The 21,047-nt window shown below is 36.2% G+C and overlaps 1 protein-coding gene and 1 long non-coding RNA gene across 3 annotated transcripts in view; one reads left to right on the plus strand and one right to left on the minus strand.

Annotated features, from left to right (window-relative positions):
- The window catches only part of BDP1 (BDP1 general transcription factor IIIB subunit), an 89,537-nt gene that overhangs the window by 62,459 nt on the left and 6,031 nt on the right, over positions 1-21,047 (minus strand). Inside the window, exons 2-7 of one of the 2 annotated variants that reach the window (XM_069084992.1) lie at positions 17,582-17,855; positions 10,389-10,498; positions 9,041-9,100; positions 6,876-7,007; positions 5,442-5,575; positions 1,356-1,450 (exon numbers count right to left, since the gene is read on the minus strand). In XM_069084992.1, the coding sequence (XP_068941093.1) occupies positions 1,356-1,450; positions 5,442-5,575; positions 6,876-7,007; positions 9,041-9,100; positions 10,389-10,498; positions 17,582-17,855 (805 nt within the window). Of the gene's footprint in view, positions 1-1,355; positions 1,451-5,441; positions 5,576-6,875; positions 7,008-9,040; positions 9,101-10,388; positions 10,499-17,581; positions 17,859-21,047 lie in introns of both variants that reach the window. The other variant, XM_069084991.1, reaches the window with a different exon arrangement.
- Positions 17,867-20,602, plus strand: LOC138158778 (uncharacterized). Its single transcript, XR_011167722.1, has 2 exons — positions 17,867-20,210; positions 20,411-20,602. It is a non-coding gene; the product is annotated as an uncharacterized lncRNA (long non-coding RNA).

Below are 21,047 nucleotides of genomic sequence, written 5' to 3' on the forward strand. Positions count from 1 at the left end.
ACTTAAGATTTTCAAATAGAAAACAGTAAGAGCAAAGCTTTGCTTGAGAAAACTGAAAGATGAACCTGAAGGGTTGAAATCTGAAGGCAGCAATATCAGTTAGGAAATATAGGGGGTCAGCTAGGTGGTACAGTAGATTAGAGCACCAGCCCCGAAGTCAGGAAGACCTGAGTTCAAGTCTGGCCTCAGATACTTACTAGTTGTGTGACTGTGGGCAAGTCACTTAACCCCAATTGCTCCTCACCCCCCAAAAGAAGTATTGGCAATAGCTCGACAATAAAAGGGCCTGAACTAGGGTGGCAACAAAGAGAAGAGAAAGGAAGCAATGGTTTAGAAAGTTATTGTGGACAAAGTCAAGTGACAGGATGAGAAGAAAAAGAGAGGGAGGAGTCAATGAAGACTACTAATTAAGATAAATAGAATAATAACTGTTATTAATAAAAAATAGGAAATTCAGAAATAGTTAAGTAAATAAATTAAAGAACACAAACACAGAAATGCCTAGGTCTTGCCAAAGGAGGGCTTCCAACAGAACTCAATCTTAGTACTTTCCAACAGTTATTGTAAAGGCAGGTATACCATAAATAAATGACCCTTAAAGATCCTTCCTCTTACACAGGTGAATTCAAACAGGGAACACAAAAGGCTAGAATCTTTCAAAAAATTACTATAGATATCATGGCAATGCCATCCTATGAGGGCTTTAGAGAAATAGTAGTGACAACAGATACAAGCACTAACTCTCTTCTCCAGAATTGGAAGTGTTGCTATGACTGGCCTCAATGACTTAGGGCAATAGATAACAGCAGAGATGTCTGGAACAGGGACTAAGCCCCAGAATTTCGGTGGAAAGGTTCTAAGTAGACTCCCAACTATTCATCTACTACAAAACGTAAACACAAAATTCATGCTGAAAGACAGTGGGGAATAATGAAAACATGGAATGAGGAAACTTGGCTTTGAATACCACTTGTCATTTTGTTACTATAGACAAAGCATTTAACCTCTCTGAGCTCCAATTGTCTTATATGTAAAAAAAGTAGAAATAGTAACTGTAGGACTTAGCTCACAAGGCTGTTATGACAATCAAACGACAAAATTAAAGTGCCATCTCAATGCCAGTTATTATATTATGTGATAATGCTATATAAATGTTGTCAACTAAAGTTGTTTATATAATACATATTTTAAAAGTGAAGAAACATACTTTTCATATAACAAGGAGCAAATGTAAAAGAATATAATGAAATAAAACAATGAAAAAAGAAACAAAAACCAAAGATTAATAGGAAGATATGATAACTATTTCCTGGCCCCTTTCCTGATTACCTCCCATAGTTTAAATTTACTCTTACCTTAATTTCTATTCTTGCTCTGTGAGGAAAGAGTTGGCCAATCATAGAAAAGTCAGTTCCTACCATGCTGATGGCTAAAAAGAACATGTCTGTTTCTGTTAAAACAAAGTTTCAGAAAAATTTTAAATTAACTTCAATATCTGAATGTAGAAAAGTCACAGATAATAAATATGTATACAGTAGTGGTATATTTATGTAAATTTAGATAATGCTTTGTTTAATGCTTTCTGCCTCAAGCTTGTAATAAAATAGATCATAGAAAGTAGCTGACACAAAATAAAACTTATATATAAGTATATATCATTTTACAGAACATTTATAAAATCTAATTATGTAGAAATTAAAAAGATTTCCAACATGTCACTACAGTGGAATTAGTTTAAATACAACTTAAAATAAAGATAGTAATGGAGCAAGAAATATACAGAACTTAAGATAAAGTCAAGTACAAGATAATTTTTGCAGAAATAAAGGAAGAACTAAACAATTCCTTAGTTAAGCAAAGCCAAAATAATAAAAATTAAATATGATAAAATCCAACAAGCACTTAGTGCAAGGCATTGTGCCAGGTGTCAGCATATAAAGAGTTAAAAAAAACAAACAAACCAAAAAACTGTTCCTGCCCTAGAGGAGGATATTTGTAGGTCATTTTACAGGACCTAAATTGTAAATAAAGCCAGGAATTCTAAAAGATGAAGGTAGAAGGTAGAGCATTCCAGGCAGTGGGTAAAGCCTGTGTAAAGGCACAAAGATAAGGGATGAAATGTCTCCAACAAGAAAAAGAAGTAAGCCAAACTGGCTGAAATATACAGGACGTGGTGGGGAGTAATGAGAAGTCAGTCTTGAACTATATGTGATAAACAGATGAGAAAACTAGAAAGCAGTCTGGCAGAAACACTTCTAGGACCACCACCTTACACTGTTTCATAAGACATTCTAAATGGATTTTTTTGTTGTTGATCAGTCATTTCAGTCACGTCCAATTCTTCATAACCCCATTTGGGATTTTCTTTGCAACAATATCGGAGTGGCTTGCCATCTCCTTCTTCAGCTCATCTGACAGATGAGGAAACTGATGTAAAGAGTTAAGTGACTTGCTCAAGGTCACACAGATAGTAAATGTCTGAGACTAGGTTTGAACTCAGGTCTTCCTGACTCCAAGCCTGATGCTCTATCTACAGAGCTACCAGCTGCCTCTTATGTGCTTAGCACACAGAAAGCCTTTAATTATTAAACTGAACTGAGTTATTCTAATCACCCCTTTCAGGTTCCCATCAAAGCACCAAGTGAACTATGTCTTTGGGACATTGATGTCCCACCCCTATACATGCTTATAAATCAGGGTTCCAATCCAGGACCTCTCGTGTCTTCTCTTTTTATTTCCAATTTCTCCCTTAACACTACCAACTCAATGACCCATATGCATCTCCAATTCAATGTGCCCAAAGTAGAAACCATTATCTTCCCCTCAAAATTCTCCCCTCTTCATAACTTTCATATTCTTCCAGTTACCCCAGTTCTCAATCTCAGTCATTTTAAACTTTATTTCTCCCTTACCTCCCATAATCAATTTGTCAAATTTTGTCAATTTTATTTCTACATTTCCATTCCCATCATGACTCTAAAATTCAGTCCATCATTTCTACCCTGACCGACTACTATAGCTCCTGATTTGTACCCCTGCCTCTAGTCTTACCCCATTTCCAAACTAATCTTCACATAAGATGCCAAACTGACCCTTCTAAAGCACCAGTCTATGTTATTCCCACTCGTTCTATACTCCAGTCAAAATGGCCCAACACCCAACACTGTATCTTCCCCATCAATATCTTTGTTAAAGGTGTGCGTGATGCCTGGGGTGTTCTTCTTCCTCAGCTATGTCTCTGTAAGGTCTCTTCCTTCAAAGGTGGAGGTTAAGTGCCCTCTCTTACATAAGACCTTCTCTGATCACCCAGATGTTAAGTCCTCTTCCTTCCAAAATATTTTTTCATTTTGAATATACTTGATAGATAGATAGATAGATAGATAGATAGATAGATAGATAGATAGATAGATAGATAGATTTAATCTACTCAGCTGTGCCTGCTATAGTGGATAGAGCATTGGATTTGGAGTCAGGAAGATTTGGGTTCAAACCCTGCTTCAGACACCTATGAGCTGTATAATCCTAAGCAAGTCACTTAACTTTTAGCTTCAGTTTTCTTATCTGTAAAGTAAAAGGGCCAAATTCAATGTCCTGTAAGATCTCTCTCACCCCAAAATCTATAATCCTATGATTCAATGACATATTTGCAAAAAGTACTTAGCATAGTGCCTGGCACACAGTAGGCACTATATAAATGCTTATTCCTCGTCCCTCTTCCAACCTGGATAAACAATTTTGTTTTTAATTTGTCCTCTTACAGTGTTTGGCACAGAGCAGGCACACAGTAAGTATTTACTGAGAGGATTTAATGTGGTCATACTATGTGCTATGCTAATAACCACAAAATTATTTTCACAAAAACCTGGAAGTCCTTTTTTCACTATATTGAGTTGATTCACTCCAGTAAACTTATCAGAGGATGTGGTTGTAAATTACACAGGAAAGGCACAATTGAGCTATACGCTACACTGGTGACAGAGTATTCACATCAGAGAGAAGAGGATAATCTGTTATAAAAAAAACAGTCTATGGAAATATTTTTGTTCCAAGTGAACTTATCAATGAAATTGTTTATTCGAGAGCAGAGGTTCTTAAACTTTAAGTATCATGGACTGACTCTTTCTGGCAGTATGGTCAAGCTTATAGACCCCTTTCTCAGAATGTTTTTAAATGCATAAAATACAATACAAAGGATTGCAAAAGGAAACCAAATTATACTAAAATAGTCATCAAATTTTTTTTTTGAAAAACAAAATAAGTACATGGACTCCTGGTAAACTATCTCTGTTCAAGGTTTTGCTCTCGCTCATGCACGCTCTCTCACCCCCACCCATAACCCCCTGCCCGTGTGTGTGTGTGTGTGTGTGTGTGTGTGTGTGTACATACATATTCCAGCAAAACTGGGGGAAATTCTTACTCTTTCACCAAACTTTCATGATAAAATAAAAGATGTGTTCTCATGGGGGAAAACAACAGACTAAGTTTAAAGGTTTTATTTAAGAGGTAAAAAAGTAATAAAATAAAACAAATAATAAACTTTTCCTTGCTTTCTAAATGGGAGTCTTTGGGGGAAGCAGGAGAGAATATTGGCTTAAAAACAAAATAAAGTTGAATTTAAATAAAGTCAATATGAGCAAGAGGCAGGGCGGCCAGGTAGCTCAGCGAGTAAGAGCACCGACTCCAGTGTCAGGATGACCTGGGGGTCAAATCTGGGCTCACATACTTAGCACCACACCCAGAAATAACTGGCCATGTAACCTTGAGCAAGTTATTTAACCCCAATTGCTTTAAAAAAAAAAATATGAGCAAAAGGCAAAAAAGAATTAAGTAGTTAATAGTAAAGAATTAACTACATTTTGATAGTAGAAACCCAGCTAATTTTTAAAAGTCCAGAAAATACCTCCAAAAGAATAATAGAATTATGTTTTGCTTTTTAAAAAAACCTAATTTTATATCTACCCTGAGATAACTTACTTCAGAGTAATATCCCTCCAACAAGACTATTTTCCTTTAAAAACATCATTAATTTTAGTCTGAGAGATTCATACTATGTAACTTTCTAGGACTCTTAAAGTGTATCAAAGGAAAATAAATACATTAGTGCCTGCAACATATTAGTTTATTTTAAGCTATTCCATTCCACAATGATAAACAATGGTGAAATGGAAAACAGGTTATCACTAACTCTTAAGTATAAATTTTAATTAGGGAGTGAAACTTTTGTGAAGAATTTAAAGAAGCCCATCAAAAATAAAACTACAAGTAAAACACAACAGTAGCATTACCAAATGATCATCAAAAAATTCTACAAGAAATATTTACCAGTCTTATCCTTACTCTCATTATTAATTACTCTTATAATCATAGCTTATACAATTAGATATCACATTGAGAACAGTTTCATATAAAGCTCCTGTCATCTGAAACTGGTCAATAATTACCTTTATTTGACCATGGTTTAGAGTAATAATTTTTCCTAAAGCTGGAATATGTAGTTGTGGAACCTCTTTCAAAAATGGGATCATTTTCTTCAACAACACAAGGGCCTTTTGTCCTTAAAACTTCTACAGTTAAACTGAAAGAAAAAGCATTTTGAAAGCCATGAAGAATACAATATCTAAAAGTGAAGTTACATTTTTTAATTACCATAACAGATTCATGCATAAAAGTATATTTCCTTAAATTTGACTGCAACTTTTATTTTTTTATATTTATTCTCCTTACAGTTATTATGCATACCCTAACATGACAAAGTTGTCTCATCTGTTAGTAATATATAAGAGTAAAGATTGCTTCATACATTGTATTTGTATATCTAGGGTCTACCACAGTATCTGGTACACAGTAGGCACTTAATTCTTAGTGATTATATTAACATGGTTGAAAGAGATGCAGTAGTTTATATTCTACGAGAATAATCTGGAAAATACTTGAGATTTCAGTCAAAAGAAAAAATTCTATTGTAAAAATTCATCATTATTTAACATACCATTACACACACACATACACCCACACACACACTGTGTTCCTACAATGTAGGAAACACTGTTCACACAGCAATAACAGTTAAAAAAAGTAGTGCTGTACAAAACCCGTGTGGTCAATTAATTTGCACTTTTAATAATATTTTAAAATTTACTGGCACCCCATTTAATTATTAATTCTTAGAAAACAATATTGCCAAATATTTATCACTGTGAATAATTATCAAAGTATTGTTTTTTTTACTACAGCAAGACAAACAAAATATCACCATAAACAAAAAATGTAAATTTCAAGACCCCAAAATTACAGTAAGTTATTGTTAAACTTAAAGTGTGTAAACAAAAAAAAATTAAGGTCACTGAATAAATTTCTCTCCAAAAATCATAAAAAGTGTATGCTCATTCACTTGTAAGGTTTATTAAAAGTGAATCTCTTGAAATTTCAATCATCTCAACTGACCGGATACACAGAGGCAATGGGGTCAAGTTTTTGAGTTCAGTTTCCCTCAAGGAAAGTAAACTCAAAAATATTCTGTTCTACAACCATAAACCACATGCAAATCATGCAAATCTCTCTTCCTAATGATAAGACCAAACAGAATGTGAAAAGCTCAGCATAAATCTGACACCAGTACATTAAGGCCAAAAAAAAACCAGATGGTCAATTAGTAATGTCATCTTCATGTATAAAAAAACAACACAGTTAAAATTATCAAAATGGTATATAAGTATATCCTAGTTGTGATACCAATAGCATTTGTACAAACTACACTAATATAGATGAAAAAGCTGGAACACAATGAGGTTAAGTGACAGTGGCCCATAATGATTTGACTAACTGGGTATAATTTCTCCTCTGTTCCAAGAACACCACTTTTTCTCTTTCTTTACCTTTCTTCATCCAGAATAATAGAGCCATCTTCTGCCACTTTAACACGAGGAACAAGTAAAGGGCCATCGTTGCTCTCTTCCTCCATTTCTTCAATGTCATCTTCAGCATCAGGAGTATTTTTCTCTTCTTGACTAAAATATCCCCAAAGTAAAAATAGTTTAACTCAATTGTGGAAATAGCACTTTCTGATCAGGATGAACTTATAAAAATTATTACTAATGTCATCTTCTAGATGACTTTGCTAGAAATATAAGTGGGATGTAATTCTAAGAATATAGTTTATAAAACACCCTCACATTGTACTATGGTTAAACTTAGCCAGACAAGTGTTTTCCCAGTGGAAAAATACAATTTGTCCTTTATGTGCAGTCTTAACAGAAGTATTACTGTGAACAACCCTAGTAACACAGGATGATTTTTCTAAATAGGGAGGGAGGATGGCAGATGAGTGTTAACGGTGTGAGGTTATCAGGAAATTGCATAACTAGTTGGATAAGCTTTGGGAAAATAGATACATAATGTACTATTGGCAGAACTGTGAAGTGGTCCAGCCATTCCGGAAACCAATTTGTAACACAGGTGCAAAAGTCACTAAATTATGCTAACCTTTGGAATCAGCAATACCACTACTACTAGACAGCATCCCAAAGAGATCAAATAAAGAATAAAAAGATCAATATGTACAAAAATATTGACTGCAGTTCTTTCTATAGTGGAAAAGAGCTGGAAACTAAGGAGATATCCACTAATTGGGGAACAGCTGAAAAAGTTATATCAATTAATGGAATTACTACTATGCCCTAAGAAATGGCAAAAGGCCAATTCAAAGAAATAAGAGATTTATATAAAATTATAGAGTGAAATGAGCAAAATCAGAAAACAATTTATACAACAATAATACCAAAAGAAACAACTTTGAAAGACTTTGGGCTCTGATCACTGCAATGACCAACTATGATTCTAGTATGACTCATGAATTGAAGCATACCTCCTTTGATAGAGATATATTCTAAAGGTGCAGAAAGTGATATATTTTTCAATGTGGTCACTGTGTATGTTCATTTCACCTTAATGTGCTTATTTATTAAGAGTTTTTTTTTTCCTTTCTCTCATATTTTTAGGTGGAGGGAAGGTTTAAGGAGAAAGGAGTGATTGGCAGTGAGAATGCCAATAAAAAGGGGACCACTGAAACATTTTTTAACAGTGCACAGAAGAGAACAGAAGTATGTTCAGAAGAAAGTACAAACAGGCAGTTTTGAAAGTAACGTGTGGAAAACACTAAAAAAAATTGAGATAGAGATTCACAATTTCATATACAGTCCTTTTTTGTGTTGTGTATGGAAATGCTTGAGACTGTTGACACATAATTTCAAATTTTAAAATAAAATTTTAAAAAAAATGAGATGTCCCAATAGTTCGGTCCACAATTATCCCTGATTAAATGAAAAGATCTCCATTAATCCTAAAGACTTCATCATGTTATGACAATGACAGAATTTTAAAGTCTATGACAGTGGACCATATAAACTTTAGCAGGCACCAATGTGCTAGAAAAGCATGGGCCAATGACAATCCATTTCTATCACCTGAAGATAGGTGATCTACCTAAGTTCAGATTCATCACCCAGGTGATAAACGCTTTTGGCCACAGTTATTTTCAAAAGTTCTATTTCAAATTATAGAAAGGTTGTGATTTATGTCAGTGGAAGGAGTGTTCATATTGATGAAAGCACAGACCCTTGAAACAGGGAAATATAAAATTGAACAGAACCAGTAATTCTTTGCTATGACTTGCTGCTCTGTCTTTTGGGATGACTCTTTGGGAATTAGCTATCAAAAGTCAATGGAAAGATAAGGGCTAAAAAGTTAATGCAAGATAAATCCTGAAAAGCACTCTATGAACCTGCACAAAAAAATTTGCTGTTAACCACTCAATAGTCCATCTCTTAATTCCCAAAATACCTAAAACAATAATTTAGTGAGCTAAATTTTAAATGCAAAAACATACAAATGGTTTTCCATATCAATTAAAGTGAATTATTATATTTGTTAATGACTCTATTAAGTAGAATCCAACTAACTATATTTGATTTTAACAGTACTAAAAACGATTCTTTTTAAAAGTATACATAACAAGTTTTCACAATGAGAAATAGAAGCTTACTCTCTGGTTTGCACTGGTGGTGTAGATTTTTCAGTTTTTGCTTCTTGCTCCAAAGAAGATCTATTAAACAATATATAACACAAGACAATTTGAATACACAATTATTACTTCTAATTTCTTTTTTAAAAAACCTGATATTTAATAGAGTAACTTTAAGTTACTTGTCAAATATGTCAATGAAAAAGATACAGTGACACCTCTCTCAATGAAGAGTAGGAGTCCCAATGATATATTTTTTCAGACACTTTGTTATTAGAAAATAATCTGTAGGAAACATAGACGTATGATCCAGGAGACTTTCAGTAACTTGCCCTCCTGGTATTACCTTCCCTGCTTGAAAGGCAGGTTGTGATTTCCTTACCTTCTCATTAAGTATTCCATTCTGTCAATGAAATGCGAGCCAGTCATATGCTGGCTGCATATGCCCTTGTCTTAGAGTGATCCAAAGTCATGACTCTCTGATGCCCCAAAATATGGTCTCCCTCTCAGCTATCCCCTGGTTCCATTCCACCAGCAAGAAGTTTCAAACTGAGATCATATCACTCAGGTCAATTTTGTTAAAAAGAGTTTTGTTCCCAGAAATATCACAGCATTTAATTATTCCAAGGCCAGTTTTAATGATGTATCCACTATTTCAGATTCAAGCTTAAAAATAAAGTTATAGCGGCACATTTATATGCCAGTTTATGATTTATGAAGTCCTTTCCTCACAACTATGTGAAGCACATGATCCCTGTATTAATATGACCATTTTAAAGATAAGAAAAGTGAGTCATGGAATAGTTAAGAAATTTGTCTTTCTATTTAAGAAGAAATTAGGCCTTTGGTTACTCAAGAATGGCGTCAAACTTGGTTTTATAGAGTATCTCATGATAGTTAATAAAACCAAACACTTTTAATCTCAAAGAGATTAAGATTTACTATAATTCTGTTCCTTTATAGTCAGGCACCACTAGCTAGCCTTCCCCAAAAAGTTAATTACTAAAATCTTTTTTTCTCTTCAAAACAATCTATGTGAAAGAATTTAAACATGCTATAAAGACATGCCAAGGAATTTGAGTCCTTAAGTTGGAGAAGCTTTAAACAAATTCCTAGAAATAATGTTTAAGGGCGGGTAGGTGGTGCAGTAAATAGAGCACTGGCCCTGGAGTCAGGAGGACCTGAGTTCAAATCCAGCCTCAGACACTTACCAGACACACACAAAAACTAGCCATGTGACCTTGGGCAAGTCACTTAACCCCAAGTGCCCTACCTTCCCTCCTCCAAAAAGCAAAAAAAAAAAATAATAATAATGTTTAGATCATTAAACCAAATCAATGAAAATATAAAACCACATAATTAGACTTACTTCATAGGATTGCTGTCCGGCAGGTAATATATCAAGTCTCTCATAGTCATTTTAGAACGGTCTGGTGGCATTTGGCTTTCATTTCCAGCATATTTGTTTTTCCATTGCTTCTACACATATACACAATTATTTAATATTATTTTATACATACAAATCTAAGACATGCTGAAACACGGATATAGTAGCCCAGTCATTATCTACTAATTTCTCAACTGAAATTTCCTTAGTAGTATCCCACCCTATATTTTAAGGAAAATATTTTCAATACTGAATATAAAAACACAAAATCTTCTAAGAAGTTATGGGTTAATGAAGTTAGGGTAAGACCAGCTCATTCTTATATAGCATTGAGCATCTAGGTTCAATATTCAATGCCAGGCTTGAAGCCAGGAAGACATCTTCCTGAGCTCCAATCAAGCCTCAGACACTCACTAGCTGTGTGACCCAGAGCAAGTCACTTAACCCTGTTTGCCCTAGTTTCTTCATCTGTAAAATAAGCTGGAGAGGGAAACAGAAAACTACTCCAGTATCTTTGTCAAGAAAATCCCAAGTAGGGTCAGTCATGAAGAGTTGGACACAACTGAAATGATTCAACAAAATTGAAATTTACAAAGTATTTCCTTCACAATAGCCTTGTGAGAGAAATAGTACAAGTATTAATGTCCTCATTTTACAGAAAGGAAACTGAATAAAAAAGATGAATCAGGGATAAGAGCTGCAATTCATTATATATAATATACAATAAATTCAAAAGGAATCAATAATCTAAACATTCAGAATCCATTAAAAAATTTAGATAGGATGTTATATAATTTCATAACTATAAAGAGGTTTTTAAAGATCCAAATATTAAAAATTAGAGAAGACAAAACAGAGTGATTCTTAAATGAAAAATAAAGAATCTGTGTACAGCAACAAGCAATGCACCCAGAATAAAGAACTGAAACATTTTGTATTTTATATCTATTTCTCATAAGTCTAACTGTGAAATTGTTAAAACTCTCTAATAATCAAAGAAACTCATAGTTTATAAGTTCTGATTTGAAAGTAACTTTAGAGGGGTGTCCAGGTGGCGCAGTGAGTAAAGCGCTGGCTGAGTTTGGTTCCGGCCTCAGACACTTAACACAAAAAAAAACTAGCCGTGTAACCTTGGGCAAGTTACTTAACCCTAATTGCCCTCCAAAAGGCTAATAATAATAATAATAATAATAATAACTTTAGAGGTCATTTTGTTCAACCCCCTCATTTATCAGGACAGAGAGGAAGAAGTAGCTTGCCCAGGGTCACAAGGCAGGAAACAACAGGAATCAGATTTGAACCCATATCCTCAATAACTTAAATCTGAATCTTCTTTTTTTAATGTCATGTTGCCTCTCGAAATAAGTTAAATCTGGTAATATATGACATTTAAATTAGCAAAGATAATTAAAAGCAATAAAATTCAATGCTATCAGGACTATGTAGAAACAGACATACTATTAAAAGGCTGGTCAAGCTGTGAATTGATGCAATCTTTTCTGAAAGCACAATGACAATTCAAAAAGGCAGCCATTTGTGCAATGGATGGAAAACTGGTCTCAGCCAAGAAACTTAACTCTGACACCTGAAGGCTGCATGATTCTGGACAAGTCAGTTAACCTTTCAGTAAGCAATTCTCCAAACCTCTAATCTGAAGGCACCAACATGTAGAGGAACTCCTCATTCAGGAGTTCCCTGTAACAATGAAATTACAGGTCTGGTACCCATATCTACCATTATAGTAAGTGACCAACGTGCTCATACCTACCCCTGGACATGATAAATATCACTACTCAAGACTATATAAGAATATTATTGACAGGAAAAAGAAGTCCCTCTTTATAAAAAATACTCCTACAAATACATCTGCATGGTTCCAAAGTTAAATTTTCTATTTAAATCTGAATTTAGTCTAATTAAATTTGCTTTTATTTTGTACACATATGCTTATAGCAAAGCAAACTACATCCATGATTTTTGTGCTATCTGTTCAAACGTATCCCATCCCTAAGATTTTAAAGTTAACTTGGGTGACAAAGCAAATGACTTCTCATTTAACACCACTAGGGAATTCTTCAAATTTTAGGAGCTTGCCAAAGTTATAAACTGACACCAAGTTTCTTTTCTAGCTGCATGGAATGGAGGGTAGGGTAGTGGGGGAAGTGAAGAGGCAAAAAAACATACCAACATACCTTTCCCCTCAATGGGCTCCAATCAGAAAAAAAGGTCTTAGGATAAAATATGACCAGGTCCCCTTTCATCCAGAAATAATTTATTCCTTAAAAGGGGGAATCTCTGACTTTTGAGGACTGACTTCAAAAACACAAAGTACGGTATTGTCACTCACCTTCAAAAGGACTGAGAACTGGGGACCTAAACTGACCACAAACAGTAGGCAGAACTTTTAAGATTCAAGTCTTTTGAGGAACTTTTCTCTGGATTCTTTTTCTCTTCCTATTCAACTGAGGAGTCACCATCTAGACCCTGTAGCTCCCTTTCTCTACCTAGCACACAGAGGAGTAGAGGTGTCTTCCTTCTGTTCTACCTTTTCACTCTTTTCCTAGAAGTTATAGGAACAAAAGTTCTTGGCTTTTTAAATTCCTTTGGGTCTACCTGGTAAACTGGAACTTCCTACTTTCATATCACCCATATTTCCCACTGCATATACCACCACCCATACCCCTCCTCCCAGAGTCATCCTTATAATGAACAAAAAAGGAAATAGAAGGTTCACAAAACTAACCAACATATAAAAAAGTCTGATATGTAGTGCTCCACAACCATAGGACCCCTGCCCCTGCAAAGCAGGGGATTGAGGGGCATCTTCTCTTTCTCTTCTTTGAGGTCAAGCTTGTTCATTATAATTTCACAGTATTAAGCTTTGATTGTTTTGTTCTTTCCATTTACATTGATGTAGTCATTGCGTATATAATTTTCCCGGTTCTGCTTGCTTGACTTTGTATCAGTTCATATTAGTCTTCCCATGCTCTTCTGAATACATCATGGTCATCATTTCTTACAGTACAGTAATATTCCATTACATTCATGTACCACAATTTATTTAGTTATTCCCTAGTCCTTTGCTATGACAAAAAGTGTTGCTATAAATATTTTGGCATATATAAGGACTTTGCATTTGTCCCGATCTCCTTTGGGTATATGCCTTGGAGTAGAATCTCTGGGTCAAAGGAAATGTACATTTTAGTCACTTATCTACATAACTCTAAACTGTTTTCCAGAATAGCTAAAGATCAGTTCATAGGTCTACCATTCGATGTTCAGGGTTTCATGTTTCCCTGTCTTTCTACAAGCCCTCCAATACTGACAAAGTTCATATTTTGTCATCTTGATCAATTTAATGGGTGTGAACTGAAACCTCTAAGTTGTTTTGGTTTACATTTCTCTATTATTGGTGATTTGAAGCATTCTTTCACAGTGCTGTTACTTGCAATTCTTTTGAGAACAGTTTGCTCAAATCCTATGACTACTTATCTAGTAATGAATGGCTTTTGGTCTTTTACATATAGTCTATATGTAACTTTGGATATTATACCCTTACCAAAAATATTCCATAGGTTTTTCTCAGACAACCACTTCTCTTCTTACCTTAGCTGCATTAATTTTGTTCAGGCAAAATCTTTTCAATTTAATGCCTCTATTCCTTGTTTGATACTGAATTCACCCCCTAGCAGTAGCTGAGAAAGGTTTATGATGATTATCTTGTCTTCTAAATTTTTATGGCATGATCATTAATATTCAGGCTAAGTATACATTTTTAATTTACTACGGAATAGAAGATAGTGCTCTAAATGTAATTTCTAGCAGACTGCTTTCCAGTTTTTCTAGCAGTTCTTCTCAAGAGTTCTTTCCTAGGCATTTTATGTTTTGGAGTATATCAAACACTTGTTTTCTGAGTTCAATTATTTCTGATTCTTTCTTGACTATTCTATTGATCTACTTTTTGATTTTTTTAATCAGCACCAAATCACTTTGGTCATTTTTGCTTTATAATACAATACGAGGGGGCGGCCAGGTAGCACAGCGAGTAAGAGCACCGGCTTCAGTGTCAGAACGACCTGGAGATCGAATCCTGGGCTCAGACACTTAGCACCCACCCAGAAACACCTGGCCGTGTAACCTTGAGCAAGTTACTTAACCCCAATTGCTTAGGGGCGGCCAGGTGGCTCAGCGAGTAAGAGTACCGGCTCCAGTGTTGGGAGGACCTGGAGATCGAATCCTGGGCTCAGACACTCAGCACCACACCCAGAAATAACTGGCTGTGTAACCTTGAGCAAGTTACTTAACCCTGGTTGCTTAATAAAAAAAATAATAATAATAATACAATACAAGGTATGGAAGTGCTTTTCTTGTTCATTTCCACCTCTTTTCATTAATTCTATAGCTATGTTAAATCTTTGTTCCTACAAATGAATTTTATTATATCTAACTCCATAAAGTATCCCTCCAAGTAGTCTGAATGGGAGAGAACTTTATTAAATTAATTGAGATAATTTTAGTAGCACTGTCATTTTTATTATGTTAGCTCAGCCCAGCCAGAAACATAGAGCTTTCCTATTTAAGTTGCTCTTTATTTCTTTAATGGGCTTTAGTAGATTGATTACCAGATATCTGATGCATTTTTCATTTACTTTGAATGGAACATTCCTTTCTAACATTGCCTTCTACATTTTATATTAGTATATAAAAATGCTGCCAGGTGATGTGGGTTTACTTTGTTGCTTGCAAATTTAATGAACTGTTCATTTTCTCAAATGATTTCTTTTCTGATTCCCTGTGATTTTCTTAGTGAACCATTATAACATCAACAAAGAGTGATAGTTTTGTCTTCTCTTTATTTTTATATCTTTATTCTTTCTCTTATCTTATTCCTATTCCTAACATTTCTAAAACCATGTAAAATAAAACTGGGGGAAAGGTGCATCTTTACTCCTGTCTTTATTAAGAAAGTATCTAAGGCTGGCTAGGTGGTACAGTGAATAGAGCACCAGCCCTAGAGTCAGGAGGACCTGAGTTCAAATCTGACCTCAGCCACTTCACACTTACTAGCTGTGTGACCTTGGACAAGTCACTTAACCCCAACTGCCCTGTCTTCCCACCTCCAAAAAAAAAGTATCTAGTATTTGTCCTTTAAATATAATGCTAATTTTTGGTTTTTGAGAGAGAATTTTCCAATATTAAAAAAAATGACTCCATGCATATACTTCGCAGTTTTGAGCCTAAATGAATGTTAGCTTTTGTTTAAAGGCTTTTTCCAGGAGGGGCCTCTTGTTTTCTTTGTTTTCTGGCACACGAAGGAGTTGTTCCAGCTCCTTCCTCCTGGTAGACAACAGGACAAGAGGAGTCCTCTACTCTCATCCTTCCTAAGGATTAAGTAGCAATGAGATTTTTTTCCCCCTCTCTCTTCCTCTCTCTTCACTAAGAGTTGTGAAGATTGATTAATTCTAACTGTACTTAGGAAAGGTAATCTATCTGCTACCAAATTCAATTCAGAAATAAAAGTAATAGATTCTATTGTCAAGATAAGAGAGTTATTTTTGATAGATGTGTATATAGAGATAAGAATAACCTTCAAAATCCATGTGCTTACCAGTACCTATTAACTCCCTTTCAAACAAAACTGAATGCTTATTTAACAGGGTTCAGCCTTCTAGGTGTTACAGTGACCATTAGTGAAAGTCCTGAGAACCATGATACTTTAAGGGCTTGGGGTATAATATTCTCATTAACATAGATTAAATCCGATAAACCAGAAAAACTATCACCCAGATGAAGTTCTCAGAAGATTCTCACTATAGCACAAAAAACATTTAGAATTCCTATTAAAAGTATGAATTCAACTACTTTTAAAATTAGAATACTAAACATCTACACATATGCTATTTCCACAATTTTATCAATTTTAGCCTCTCACTGAGAAATGAGTTTTATCTTCTTTCATTCTTTCAATAGTATAGCTTCTCATACAGAACACTACATATTCCTTGAGTTAAATAAATCATCATATCACTTGGAAATCTTTATTTGAAAATATGATTTGTTTAGCCTAATGTTTTTTTTTTTTGCTTTTTGGAGGGGGGAAGGTAGGGCAATTGGGATTAAGTGACTTGCCCAAGATCACATGGCTAGTTTTTGTGTTAAGTGTCTGAGGCCAGATTTGAACCCAGGTCCTCCAGACTCCAGGGCTGGTGCTCTATTCACTGCGCCACCTAGCCACCCTGGCCTAATATTTTAAAAACAAAGTATTACATATGAAGTAATAAAAAAAATTTTTAAATTAAGCTTAGTAAAGGTTCTAAGTTGTTCTAATCATTATTAAAGACAATTTGGAACTATGATAGAAAAGTGACTAAGGAGTTTATACCCTTTTGATCCATCAAGAAGAGTTCCTGGTATATAACCCAACCAAGATACAGACAGATGGAAAGAGCCTATATGTGCCAAAATATCTATAGCAGCACTTTTTATGGTAGCAAAAAAATAAATAAATAAATAAAGCCTGGAAACAAAGTAGGTTCAAGTTTATTAGAAAGTGACTGAATTATACTATATAAATTTAATGAAATATCATTTTGCCATAAGGAATGATAAAAATGAGGGATTCTAAGAAACTTGGGAAGTTTTCTGAAATGATACATGATGAAGGGAGCAGAACCAAAAGAACAGACACAACAACCATGATAATATAAGGGAAAACAACACTTCAAAGTCCTAAGAATCCACATCAATTTAACAAATCCTTTAGATAGAAGGGTGATGTATTATTAAATGAGGTATGCCCATTTAGAAATTATCAACGAGTAAGTTTGTTTTACTCAGTTGTACTACTTTGTTGTAAGGGAAGGTTCTATATAAATTAGTACTAAGAAATGACAATGAAGTTCAAAAAAAAACTGGTAAAGCATTTTTAAAAAGAAAAAGAAGCCTTTTACAAAATGAAACAGAATTTATATAACAAACCATGCTGTCTTTCATTACAGTCTCCCTCAAAAGAATCAAGACAGATATCATTTGCATGGGTACAAGACTCCATGGACTTTTTTCCAGGTAATAATTCCCAGTATATAGTTTACTGATTCTTGAACAGAATTCCTGCAGAATTCTAGAATCAAAATTCCATTCTTTCTCCCTATCCCATTCTTAATGGAGGTTCTTACCCTTCTTTTTGTCATTTCCTCTCTTAGCATTTCTCTCAGCTTTTGAGCTTTAAGTATCCTATACCGGTCTGAACATGGCTGCTTCTCTTTTACTGGAAGGGGACTTGGTTGTGGCGATTCCTGTTGAACAGTGCACGAGAACTGGGGAACTGATGAAGCAGGGGCACTAGATTTAGTGAGACTAGGCACAGTTGATATTCGCTTTCTTCTTTGTAAAACAGTCATTGAAGATTTACTGGATTGTCCAGCATCATCCCCAGCCGGCATTCCATCACTGCTGAAATACCAAAAAATGTATCAGAACTATCTTAAAATATTTACCATAGACATTATTTTCTAATTCTAAAACTCATTTCACTTAAAACCACAAACAAGCACTAAGACAAATGTGGTATAATCTTTCTCATTTGGATACCATTAGTTCAGAAGAGAGATTAAGGCTAGAAAGAGACCTGCGAATCATTTGTATGGAAATGACAATGGAACCAATGAGGATCTTATGAAATCACCAAGACAAATAGTAGAGAACACAAAAAGACCCAGGAGAAGCCCACAGTTAACAGTTGTGACATGGATGAAGAGCCACAAAAGAGACTGATCAAAACAATCAGACAGACAGGTAGAAAAACAGGAGAGAGGTGTTTCATGAAAACCCAGAGGAAACAGGATATCCTGAAGGAGGTAATCAACAATGTCAAGTCAGGTCAAGTTAACAAGAATTCATTAAACACCTACCATGTACCAGGCATTTTTGCTAAGCAATGGGGATACAAAGAATGGCAAAAAAAAAAAAAAAACAACAACAACAACAAAAACCCAGCTCCTGTTCTCAAGGAGTTCACAGACTAAAGGGATAGAACATGCAAGCAATTATACAAACAAGATATGTACAAGAGAAATTGGGAGAGAGCCTCAGATGTAATGCTCTAGCATTAAGGAGGACCAGCAAAGGTTTTGTGAAAAAGGTGGGACTTTTGCTGAGGCTTGAAAAAGTCAGGGAAGCCAGTGACAGAGTGGAAATGATGGGGGATAGAGGGGGGGAAGGGAGGGTCATTAACTGGAGAAGAGAAGATGGAATGGGATCACTGAACAGCATGTAGAGGGGTCTGCCTGCCTTAGCAAACGGAAGGGTCACCTTTTCATGTGAAATAGGACTGAAGGAGGCAATACTAGTTGAAGGCATCTGAGTGATGTGAGATAAGGAACAGGAAGAAGGAGCTCTCAGTGAAGTCACAATTTCCCAATAAATGCTCAGCTAGAAGAGTAATGGGGGAAAGCCAAGGGAGGTTTGAAGATGAGAGAAAAGATTTAGAAAAGCTACTGTGATGAGTGGAATAGTGAAACAATGAGGAGGGTATGTAAAGCTTGCCTTGCCACAGTGAGAGCCCAGTTAAGACTATGAGAGAGGCTGAAGGATAAGCCTAGCACTCAGGATAAGGCTGCCCTCTGATGCCATTCTTCTTTTTTTTTTTTTTGGAAGGGGGAAGGCAGGGCAAGTGGGGTTAAGTGACTTGCCCAAGATCACATGGCTAGTAAGTGTTAAGTGTCCAAGGCCAAATTTGAACTCAGGTCCTCCTGACTCCAGGGCCGGTGCTCTATTCACTGTGCCACCTAGCCACCCCTGCCATACTTCTTGTAGAAGCTGCTTTAAGCCAGCCATGGCTATCAGCTTGTGAGAGCTACTAAGTGCTACTAAATGCATGGAGGGTATGACAAGTGTGAAGTGTGCTCCAAAGCCTCCTTAATTCTGAGGGCTAAGTGGGTCTGGCTTCAATAGCAGATGGGAATAGAGTAGGCTGAAGCTCTGCCAGCCTTTGCAGGGTCTCAAGAATACCTGTATTTGATCCTGTTCATCAAACAATCTTGCCTATTCTTGGAATTCATTCCCTAGAACGCAGAGTTTTTCCTTGCAAGTGTAGCATGGATTGAATAAAACAAAGGATGTCTGTAATAGTTCTCTTAAAGTTGGTTAAAAAAGATCTATTCTTGGGCAGCTAGGGGGCACAGTGACTAAAGCACAGGTCCTGGGTCACGAGGACCCGAGTTCCAATTCGCCCTCTTGACACTCAACTAGCCGTGTGACCTTGGGCAAGTCACTTAACCCCAATTGCCTTGCCTTCCCCCCTCCAAAAAAAAAAATATTCATTTTCAAAGTATAGGAATACTCTATTATGTGTTTCAGGAGCTATACTTTGAATGAACTTCAACATGTTTTTCTAGGCAGTGTAATAAGAATGTAAATTTTAAAGATCTTCCCTGCCCCTAGGCTAATGTGCACCTGAAGCCTGGGGAGGGAGGCTTGTTTTTCAGTAGATACTTTTTGATTGGCCAGTGGGTCCAAAAGGTTGTTACATTCTCTGGGCCAGGAGAAGGCTATATAAGCCCTGATGTGTAACTTTGTTTTGGGACTCACTTTGAGAAGTGTTCTGTGGTTTGATCTGAATTCTGGGAAGCCGTTGTTGAGAGTCCCCCCGGCTTTGAAAAACCCAGAATGTGGAAACCCAGATGTTGACTGGGTATGGATGTAATGGTTGGACAGTTTGGAAATCTGTCTACTTGATGTTTCTGTCTTGATAATTATGCCTGTATACTTTGAGGTTCAGGGTGCTGACCTTTTCTCCTGAACAAGGTAAACGATATATGTCTGATTAAAGTAAGCTTGTTAACCCATTTTGAGTTGCTTTCCTTTAACAAAGCAGATCCAAGAACCTGTGGTAGCTGCAAACCCTGAGGACGGTTGGGGTGCTTGCCGCTACAAAATGGCGTCACGAACAGGATCTGCAGAGTAAAAGGAAAGTATGGGGGCTGGGATAATCGTTTGTTTCCCAGTTGTGGTAGCTGTGACTCTGTGGAGCCATGGACCAGGAGAGAAGAGTGGCCTGCATGCAGACTTCGCTGAGCTGAGAGCGGGAATGGTGAGCTGCTTGCATCGGGACCTGGGCAGAAGCCAGGAGCGGCTGCTGCCTGCGGGAGGAGAAGGAGCCCAGGAGTTCGGAATTCAGCCACAGGAAAAGATAAGAACTGAGCAGCAAAGCAGGGGCACCGAGTGTGTTTCCTGGCTGCTTCCCACAGTTTGGGACCCAGGGGGAGGATGGACTTGTGACTATGGTGGGTGGGATGAAGTGCCTTGGATCCCCAGGGACCCCACCTTGTTGGTTTTGTTGCCCAGCCCCCTCTCTGTACTTGGAAGCAGGGGCTGGAGCTGTGTGAGGGGAAGGATACCCCTCCCCCAGAGAACTTTATTTGAACTCTTGTTTTGAACTGAAGTGAAAATGCTATGTGCTTTGTGTTTGTTTAAGGGCCAGTGGCCACTTTGGTAACTTTAGTTCTGTACTTTGAAAATGTGACCTAACAGATGTTCAGAGCTAATTCAAAAGTAAATTGTCTATGCTATGGGCATGAAAGATCTTGGGGCCGAATGTAATAAGAATGTAAATTTTAAAGATCTTCCCTGCCCCTAGGCTAA

This window comes from Petaurus breviceps, unplaced genomic scaffold (genome assembly GCF_028583685.1).
Source record: "Petaurus breviceps papuanus isolate PSGF00001 unplaced genomic scaffold, PetGlider_PUasm1.0 175, whole genome shotgun sequence".
Taxonomy (NCBI): Eukaryota; Metazoa; Chordata; class Mammalia; order Diprotodontia; family Petauridae; genus Petaurus; species Petaurus breviceps.